At 43.0% G+C, this 10,672-nt stretch overlaps 1 protein-coding gene across 11 annotated transcripts in view; it reads right to left on the bottom strand.

The window, feature by feature from the left end:
* Positions 1-2,174: 2,174 nt before the first annotated feature.
* CES5A (carboxylesterase 5A) overlaps positions 2,175-10,672 on the bottom strand; it is a 215,979-nt gene continuing 207,481 nt past the window's right edge. For 9 of the 11 annotated variants that reach the window (XM_074314847.2, XM_074314841.2, XM_074314844.2 and 6 more), the window contains 4 exons: positions 8,376-8,523; positions 5,332-5,481; positions 2,776-2,848; positions 2,175-2,688 (listed from right to left, as the gene is read on the bottom strand). In XM_074314847.2, the coding sequence (XP_074170948.2) occupies positions 2,439-2,688; positions 2,776-2,848; positions 5,332-5,481; positions 8,376-8,523 (621 nt within the window). In that variant the 3' untranslated portion in view covers positions 2,175-2,438. The remainder of the gene's footprint in view (positions 2,689-2,775; positions 2,849-5,331; positions 5,482-8,375; positions 8,524-10,672) is intronic. The other 2 variants (XM_074314843.2, XM_074314852.2) reach the window with 1 other exon arrangement.

Here is a 10,672-nt window from a genome sequence, read left to right as displayed (position 1 = left end):
AGCAGGCTGAAGAGATTGTGTCGTCTCCACATCAGGCAGATATGCAAGCTGATTCTTTTAAGATCCTCTAGAAACTTGGAAAATATACATGCCACACTATTAATACTCAGTTCTTAGTCAGGGACATGCACTGAACACTTAACAACTGAAAATATAGATTTCCAGGTCCCAGCCAAGAAGATTCTGCTGCAGATGGAATGGGGTGTGACGTGGGCATTGGGATTTTGGGAAAGCCCTCCCAGTGAGTCTCCTAATTATACCCGATAGAAGCCCCTGAATGAAATGAAAAAAGCAGGATGCCAAGTGGCATTTATATTTCAACTTTAAATCAGTAATATATCTGATTGCACGTGGACAGGAACAAGGGGAGAGCAGAGCCCTGTAGCTGGATGACTTGGAAACACGCTCTCTCTTGCAAGACAGCTACCAAAATTAGAACCATATTTGAGGATGCTGACACTATGTGAAGTATATAAATGGGTAATGTTATTTAATATGGTAGTATTTTAAAAAATGAGTTGAGTGATGTTTTCGAGCTGTTAGTTTAGTCTAATATCAATGTAGAAATTAGTCCTCTGCAGCTGCAGAGGCAATTGAAGTTCCAGCTTGTATGTGGTTCAGTCCCTCGTCCCAGAGCCACAAAGTAGCCTGAGCATCACGATCCACCCCTTCCACAAACATCTAAACCAGAGACAATCAATCCAACAGCCTAAGACCTTCTCCTGAGGCCTGGCAGGAAGAGAGGAAGAGTCCTGCTCTGGAGAGACAGGAGACTCAAGGTCTGGTTTTCATTCGCTACTCACTCACTGAGAGGGCTTGGGGGAATCCCTTCACCTCTCCACAGATTACTATAAAATGAGAGATCAGCGGTCCTAACTTAAATGCCTTCAAACAGGCCAGGCACAAGGCTAAGGGGAATAGTGAGGACTGTGGAAAGTTGGGAGCTCGTGCCTTTGTAAAGGGAGTAGCCACTACTCAGTTTCTGCAGATTGCTCTATCAGGGTCACTGAGAACAGTTGTGTAGGTTGTGCACTGCACAAGGGCACTACTTCAGAGGTGATGTAATTCACATCATAGACAAAGATATGTATCAATGACAGTTTCCTGGAAGATATCTGTAGGGGGTTTTGAGGAAAGAAGACCCTCTAACATGTACAAAGGTGCTATATGGGCTGTCAGAAGCGCTGGTTACCATGTGCAGCTCCAATGTTGCCTATTGCCAGATCGCCTTCCATTTCTTTTCTTCTAGCATAACTAGAAACATGGCTTTTAATGTGAAATTCTTCTAATTTAAAATTAGTTGGAAACTAATTTCAAAACACTTTTTGACATTATGTTGGCAAAACAAATCACTTCTGGGGGCCAGATTCAGGCTATGAGTTGATCTCTGACCAGATGAACCCCAAATTACGGGCATCTCAGAAACTCTCCTCTGCACTTCACGTGTAATCTCGAAGCCGTCACAAAGGAAAATGAAGTACTGTGGTCAATTATATGAAGACATAGTAGGGATTATATGGATAGAAAATGTAAAAGTGTACCCTTTGAATTAAGCTATGTACAATTTTCCCTACCCATCATCCCGTCATCTGGTTAACTTTAATTCATCCTTTTTTACTATAAATTCATCCTTTTTTACTTTTTATTTCTCCAGAGACAACCTCCTAAGACTTCAATTCAAATTAAGTTCCCCTGTTACACTTTCTTAAAACACCTTATTTTCTCTGAGTGAACTTATCAAATTTATATCACAAGACTCTCAGTTGTGTGAATGTTTGCTTCCTGTCTGTTCACTTATTGGATGATGGATTAGCCTGGACCCCATCAGGGAAACATGTTTTCTCCGTGGTGTCCCTGACCTGAACTTGCTGCCTAGGGTTTGACTTCTGTGTTCCTGACCTTGGAGGACATCTGATTTCCATTGCTGAGAAGGAGGCTCTCTGGCATTCTCCCTCCCTCATATATCTTTGAGCCAGAAAAGGAACCCAGTTCAACCTAGTGAGGTTCAGGACGTCCATGCTTGGCTTGTGGTTGAAACTCACCCGGATTGGGAATGGAGGACTCCTATTTCAGATAACACACACTGACACCTTCTCTGGTAGACAGTCCACTTCAGCTTGGACGCCGGGGTGGGAGCTGGAGTTTTCAGCCCAGAATTAATTTCTGTTCCTGTATCCATTTTACATTCTGATTTTATTTCATAGGCATAACAAGGTCATTATCATACCAACTAATAGGCCAGCCCTCTTGCAGGTTTCTTGAAGAAATCTGGCAGTCTTCAGGGCAAATTGCATTTTTTGATGTTGAAAACCATTCCCTAAGGACCATCCCCAAGGCGGTAAAAGATCAGCTAAAGCACGTGATTCTATAAAGTAGCTAAACACAGAATGAAGTCAAAGGTGGCGAGAGAAATCGTAGAAGGAGAAGGTTAACCAGAATCATAGAACGATAACTTCGCAAGGAGCAAAAGAGGAAAAGAAAGGCAGGAGCAGAGACAGGAAGATGAAGGAGGAAAGAGGAGAGTGGAGCACTCCGGAAGTGGACATTAGCAGGGGGACAGTCTTCGTCCAAAACTCCACGTCCTGCTCCTTCAGCCTCTGTCCCTCACTGAGGTTCAAGTCCAGCTGCAGGTACGGCTCCATCTGATCGTAGGCCGGCCACAGAGGCAGGCCTTCGCCGTTAGGGTCCCTGGGAAGGGACAGAAACAGGAGTGAGGCTTCCATCCCCTACCACCCGACCCGGCTGGCTGCAGGGGAGGCCCGGAGGGTCACGTACCCGGTCCGAGCAAAGTTGGCCCAGTATCTCATCATCTTCCTGCTCAGCAATTTCTCCTCCTCTGTGGCTCCTTCTGAAGAAGAAAATCACAAAATCTGGCTCTCAGTGATTTGCCAGACGCCCAAGGTGCCTCATATATGATTAATCTCTTTCACATCTCTCCTCCAGTTAGATCCTCACTAACCTACCAAATCATGTTACTAATTTTGTATTTGCAGATACTGAGGCCCAGAGCCGCTGTGAGTTGCCCAAGGAATCAGGGCTTCCCGACGGCGGAGTCTGGACACATGCGAGTACATTCCTTGTCCACGCATTGCTCTCCCAGCCACTCCCACGAGGCTGCAAGTTCCTCAGGGAACAGAGACCACCTCTCTCTTGCTCTCTCTCAAACAATGACTTAATTATTGCATTTATTTGAAACAATAATATTTGCTCAAAAGTATAAAATCCAAAATGCAGAAAGAGTAGCTAATGAAAATAGTTTCTCTCTCTTTTCTCACCACCGTTACCAGCCTCAGAGGCACCATGGCTACCAGCTTCCTGAGCGCCCTCTGAGGACCAGCTAGATATGGACAAGAGTTTAAGCGGACAGGTCTTTACAAACACGGTAGAATAATGGACACACATTCTGCAGCTGTCTTTTTGCTAAAATTCTGTGTAGGACATAGTTCCACAGGGCTGCCTATAGAGCTTCCATATATGTATATACATACACACATATATATATTATATATAATTGCATGTATATAATTGCATATATATATGCAATTATATATAAATATATAATTTGTGTACCCACTGCTCTATTAATGGATCTTTATACTATTTCCAGATTTTGCTGATAAAAACAATACTTTAGTGTGCATGTATATTTTTGCACATGTGGAAAGTATAATTGCACCAAAAATCCTAGAAGTTGAATTGCTAAGTTAAGGGCCACATGCATTTCACAGTTTCATAGTTTTCCATTACTCTATGAGGTTGTCTGTTTCCCTACAGCTGCTTGAAGAATTATGCAAAACATATTGTTCTTCCCAACCCTGGCCAATGAAAAATGATTCCTCGGTCAAGGTAAGTTTGCAGTCTTCTTGTTGTCAGTGAGGTTGAGTGGATTCTCATGTTTAAAAGTCATTCGTGTTTCCTTTGCTATACACTGTCTATATCTGGTTTTTGACTGGGTTGTTCCTTTGCTCGTTGATTTAGGAGTTCTTTAGATATCAAGGAATTTAACCCCTTGATACATATGTCCTTTATTTTTTCCAGTTTGGAAAGTCCATGGGCTCATCAAATACTCCAAGCTCAGTGATGGTTGCTGAATAATAATAATAGTAACATTTAGTAAGCACTCACTGTGCTTATGACAATTGTTTCAGTTAATCTTTATGACAACCTAGGAGGTAGTTCTGTTAGTATCTGTATTATAAGATGAGCATAAATAAGTGAAACCATGAATAGACCACAGTGCACAAACACACACTATATGACAAACTCTGTCCTTATCTTCAAGAGGCCAGCATGAACTTGTTAAAAACCTGTATGGTGCTTTTTTTTTTTTTTTTTCTTAAGATTTTATTGGGGAAGGGGAACAGGACTTTATTGGGCAACAGTGTACTTCCAGGACTTTTTTCCAAGTCAAGTTGTTGTCCTTTCAATCCTAGTTGAGAAGGGTGCTGTTCAGCTTCAAGTTGTTGTCCTTTCAGTCTTAGTTGTGGAGGGCCCAGCTCAGCTCCAGGTCCAGTTGCTGTTGCTAGTTGCAGGGGGCGCAGCCCACCATCCCTTGCAGGACTCGAGGAATTGAACTGGCAGCCTTGTGGTTGAGAGCCCACTGGCCCATGTGGGAATCGAACCAGCAGCCTTCGGAGTTAGGAGCATGGAGCTCTAACCGCCTGAGCCACCAGACCGGCCCCTGTATGGTGCTATTTTTTAAACTAAATATTTTAATGACATCTCCTGTGTGTAGTTCCTAAAGTTTTCTCTATTGATAACCTCATCTGATTGGCTTGTTCTTTCAGGCATTGGACAGGTTGTAAATTCAGGAATAAATGAGCTAATAACCTCACTAGTAACAGTTCACAAGCGTATGCATTAGATCACCTGAATCCAGACACTTTGGGCCGGGATTATGAAAAATGAGGTCCTTGCCCTTTACAGCCCTGGGTGCTAGCCCTGTGGGAGTTCTGAAAAGGGCAGGGAGAGTGAGATCAGCAGTCAGGGAGGTGGAAGAAAGTGATTCTAATATTCTTTAAAAATTTCATTCCACAAGTGCCCCCAAGCCCACCCCGTAGGCTTTAGCACAAAGGGAAACACTCATCAAGCAAATGTTAGCAGCTCTTTTTCATCCTGCTTTCGAAAAATATGAGTTGGGCACATTTTCCAGGGGAAGGTCTTGTTTTTAAACCATAGATAAAATAAGTAAATTAAAAGCAGTCCTCCAAGCACTTGCACAGTGTTGGGGCCGGTGAGGGGTGTCGTGCTAACAGTGGGGAGTCGTGTTTCTCCCGGAGCTCGTCCCAAGCTTGTTACGGCAAAAGCGGCAGCCTGAGGCCAGTTCCTTACCGAACATGACAATGTCACCCGTGAGGAAGGCACCTCCGAAGACAAAGCGAATTTCATCAGAGTGGTCGGCTTTGACGAAAGCTGGCTTCGTGTCATTGAAACACTGGGGCCGGTGCTGAAACTCGTAGAAGTACACAGGTGCGCCAGCATCTGCAGAAACAGATACATATATAATATCATTCCATCTGTGAACAAATACAGTTTTGCTTCTTTCTCTCCGATTTGGATTCCTTTTAATTTCTTTGTCTTCGCCAATTGCCCTGGCTAGAACTTCTAGTACAAGGTTAAATAGAAGTGGTGATTGGAGAGATTATGTTCCTGATCATAGGGGTAAAGTTTTCGGGCTTTGACCAGTAAGTAAGACATCAGCTATGGGTTATTCATAGAAGCCCTTTATCAGGTTGAGCAAGTTCCCTTCTATTCCTTGTTTGTTGAGTGTTTTCATCATGAAAGGGTGTTGGGTTTCATCAAATGCTTTTTCTGCATCTATTAAGATACTTATGTATTTTTTCCTTTATTCTATAAATATGGTATATTATATTGATTGATTTTCATATGATGAACCATCCTTACATTCCTGGGATAAATTCTAGTAGGTCATAGAGTATGTATTCCTTTTACTACGTTGCTAGATTCAGTTTTCTAGTATTTTGTTGAGAATTTTTACATCAATACTCATAAGGGATATTGGTCTGTAATTTTCTTTTCTAGTGTTGTCTTTATCTGGCTTTAATATTAGGGTAATACTGGCTTCATAGAATGAGTTAAGAAGTGTTCCCTCCTTTTTCACTTTTTTGAAGGATTGGTTTTAGCTCTTCTTTAAATATTTGCTAGAATTCACCAGTGAAACCAACTGGTCTTGGGATTTCCTTTATTGGTAGGTTTTTGTTTACTGATTCAGTACCTTTTTTTGTTATAGATATATTCATATTTTCTATTACTTCTTGAGTTGGTTTTGGTAGTTTGTGTCTTTCTAGGAATTTTCTAATTTTATCTAAGTGCTGTCATATAATTGTTCATTGTATTCTATGATAATTCTTTTTATTTCTGTAATTTCTGTAGTAATGCCCCCATTTCAATTCCTAAATTTAGTAATTTGAGTGTTCATTCTTTCTTTGTTGATTAGTCTCACTAAAAGTTTGTCAATTTTGTTGCTTTTTGCAAAGAACCAACTTTTGGATTCACACCCATTCTCTCTATTGATTTCCTATCCTCTATTTTGTTTATCTGTGTTCTAATCTTTATTATATTCTGTTTGTTTTCTTTGCTCTTTATTTTCTAATTCTTTGAAAGGTTAGGTTATTGATTTGGGATCTTCTTTTTAATATATGTATTTACGGAAATAAATTTCCCTCTAAGCACTGCTCTCACTGCATTCAATAAGTTTCAGTGTGTTGTGTTTTTGCTTTTATTCATCTCAAAGTATTTTCTAATTTCCCTTGTAATTTCGTCTTTGATCTTTTGATCATTTAAGGGTGTGTTGTTTGTTTAAAAACGTTTGTGTATCAAAGCACATTATCAAAAAAGTAAAAAGGCAGGCCACAGAATGGGAGAAAATATTTGCAAATCATATATCTGGTAAGGGATTAATATCTATAACATATAAAGAACTCCCAAAACGCAACAACAAAAGAAACAACTGAATTAAAAAATGGGCAAAGGACTTAAAAAGACATTTCTCTGAGAAAACATACAAATGACCAGAAGGTGTATGAAAAGGTGTTTCTCAATAGTACCAGCATCACACACCGTGAGGGAAATGCAAATTGTAACCTCAGTGACACCACTTCACACCCGTTTGGATGGCTATTGTGAAATAAAACTTAAAAATAGCAACAACAAAATAACAAGTGTTGGTGAGTACCTGGAGAAATTGAAAATTTATGCATTGCTGATGGGAATGTAAAATGCAATAGCCACTATGGAAAACAATATGAGAGTTCCTCAAAAATATTAAACATACAATTACTGTATGATTCAGCAATTCCACTTCTGGACACACATACAAAAGAATTGAAAGCAGAGACTTGAACAGAGCTCGGTACACCAATGTTCATGGCACCATCGTTCACAATGACCAAAAGGTAGAAACAACCTAAATGTCTATTGATGGCTGACTGGATAAACAAAATGTGTTATATACATACAATGGAATATTGTTCAGCCTTAAAAAGGAAAGAAATTCTGATACATGGTGAAACATGAATGAATCTTGAAGGCATTATGCTAAGTGAATTAGGGCAGGTACAAAAGGACAGCTAATGTATGATTTCACTTACATGAAGTGCCTAGAATAGTCCAATTCATAGTGACAGAACGAGTGGGGAGTTATTGTTAACAGGGACAGAGTTTCAGTTTAGGATGATAAAGATTCTGGATATGGATAGTGGTAATGGTTGCACAACATTGTGAATAAACTTTAATTCCACTGAATTGTACATTTAGAAATAGTTAAAATGATAAATTTTTGTTATACACATTTTGCCACAATTTTTTTAAATGTAAAAGAAAAAACAGTGTGTTGTTTAATTTCTAAATATTTGTTAATTTTCCAAATTTCCTTTTATTATTGATTTCTAATTTCATTTCATTGTGGTTAGAGAAGAAACTATGTATGAGAGGAGGGAGGGCGGGAGGGAGGAAGGAAGGTGGGTGGGTTTGTGTGCCCACAAGTAATCTTCTCTTTCTGAATGCGACATCCTCCTTATAGTTAGGATGTTTGGAAAGACACTTCCAAACAGAAAGTCATCTGGGAGATTGGCCCCAGAAAATTATGGGGAGGTAAGAATTTTCTACAGGGGCCTGAAAAAGGAGAAGGAACAGAAACAACAAGAACTGATGGGCATTCCTGAACTCTGAAAGGCAGGGGAATTGCAAAGGTCAGCGTGCAGGGTTATATCCCAGGCAGCCTTGGGAGTCCCTCTCAGTGAGGGAACAGAAGGCAGGGCAGGCAGCCAGTCAGCAGGCAGCCAGGATCCCTGCAGCCAGAAGCCTCGCCATGCTGTGGCCCTGCAGGGAGGGGGTGGGGAAGCTCAGAGACTCACCTCTGTGACAGCGAGCTGTGACCAGCCCAGGGACCACAAAGAACACATCTCCCAGCAAGTCCAGAAAACGATTTCGTATCTCAAACTGGGAGTGCTTGTTGTGGAAGTATTTATCAGCCAGAAGGTACAGATACTGGGTGGGGATGTGCTGTAAGAAATCGTGGTCACAGGAGATCCAGGTCAATGACAACAGCAAGCACGTGGAGCAGGTGCCTGTGCAGGCGTAACTCTGCATCATCGCATTGTAGCCACACACCCACCCTGTGATGTAACTATCAAAATGAGCTGTTTCACAGAGGGGGGAACTGAGGTGCAGAGAGGTTAAGTGCTTTGTCTGAACTGGTAGAACCACGATTCTTTCACAAGTGTATCTGCATCTAAATCCCATGCTCTTAATTATAGTATACATGCCTTTCTGAAATGTTTCAGAAACAGCCACCGCTGGGCAAAACTGGCTAGATCCTTTGCAGGGCCCAGGGCCCAGTGAAAATGTGGGGCCTCTTGTTCAAAAAATTACAAGAATTTCAAGATGGTGACAACAGGACATTCAACCAAGTGTAGGACCCTTCTGAACAGGAGGTCCTCTGTGACCGCACAGGTGGCACACCTGTGAGGCCCGCCTGCTCCCTGTACCAGCAATGCCTGCTGGGCTTTACTATTCCATCTAAGCTAGTTTGTCTCTTGGAGTTCCCTCATCTATTAGGTTGGTGCAAGAGTAATTGCGGTTTAAAAGGTTAAAAATGCAAAAACTGCAATTACTTTTACACCAGACTGATATAAAAAGATGGGTTGTTCACACAAGAGGCAGAGAGCAAAGCATGCTGCCTGCATGGAGTAGGTCTTCAGTTCTGTCGGTTCCCCAAGACCGATTGCCATGTCCTTTAACAGGGCATCCATCCCATGCTTTGTTTGACCTGTCACCAGGGTGTCGTCGGTCTTCAATCCCTCAGCTCGCCCCAGAGGGGGAAGGGAAACTGGTGAAGGTTCAGGGTCTGCCACACTGGTGATGCACTTGGGGGTCTTGTGCTCTGGGAAAAGCTGGGGCAAGTTGTTATAACTCAAACCCCCAATCTAAGACAGAGGCACAGCCCTTCAGGGTTTTCTTTGGGAGTTGGCGGCACCATATCCCACAGCAGCAAGTGCTGCTCACACTGGTCCGTCGGGTCCTGCAAAGGCTGACTGCTTTTAATCTGGCCCAGAGCACGCATGCCCCCACTTTTGCTGTATGACCAGCAGACTCCTTGGTGTTCAGGGTACCCAAGGTGGGTACAGATGCTGTGTGGAGCCTCTGGAGAACCCAGCAGGCAGTCACAGCTCTGGAGCTCTGGAGCAAGGCTATGCCATGTGAGTGAGAGAACAAGTTAACATTTGAAAAGCACCACCTGCTATGCTACTGGTCCCTGGGAGAGACTGTACGCCCATCCGGTCCTCCTGCACCTTCCCACACACCTTGCTTCCCATTCCTGGGACATGACTCAACACACCTCCTCCTCTTGGAATGCCCTCCTGCTCCAACGTTCCCCTTCCCTAAGGCCAAGATCAATGACTTCCTCCTCCATGAGGCCATCTCCCATCTAGCCTGAGAGATTCCACTGTCTGACATATTTTAAATATCTTTCAAATCTTAGTCCCAACTCTCATCCCCAGACAGCCAAGACTCCGCCCACTTCCCTTGTGGGCCTTAGAGCCAGAGAGACCCCCCCACCTCCAGTCTGGCCCACTCTGCAGCCACAGGGCTCTTTCTCAAATGGATATGGAATCATGTCGCTCCTCCCGGCCGAGCCCCTGGGATGACTTTATATTCCTTCCATAGTGTGTAACAGCAGCAAGCATCTGCCACTGCTGCAGCCACCCCTCCAGCTGAGTTCTTCACACTTCTCTGCTCCTAATTGGGCCTCTTGGTTCCCCTGGCTCCCGTCATCCCTGCTCCTCCAGCAGCCAGACAAACCCAACTCTTCCTCTAAAACCCTTCCCTATGGACACCACGGGGACTCGGACGTCCCTCTGCCCTGGTCTGTGTAGCAATGCACTGAGGTGCCTTGTCGTGTATGTTCACAACAGTCTATAGGCTCCTCAAGTGCAGGTGGGGCGCGTGCTTCTCATTGCACCCCAAGGCCCAAAGGGGTGCTGGGGCTTGGGGATTCTCAATAAATGTTTGTTCAATGGAAAATCGAATGAAACAAACCTGGCACAGAGGACACACTGAATGAATATTGATGGAAAGAGGAAGGAAGGAAGGAAAGGAATCCATCCCTATATCCTCCAGTGTAAGATGTATTTGTGCAGAGAGCAAATGA

Source organism: Rhinolophus sinicus, chromosome 8 (genome assembly GCF_057876585.1).
Source record: "Rhinolophus sinicus isolate RSI-liver-muscle chromosome 8, RSI-T2T, whole genome shotgun sequence".
NCBI lineage: Eukaryota > Metazoa > Chordata > Mammalia > Chiroptera > Rhinolophidae > Rhinolophus > Rhinolophus sinicus.
The sequence above is the reverse complement of the archived record's forward strand: the minus strand, read 5'-3'. Positions and strand labels throughout refer to the sequence as shown.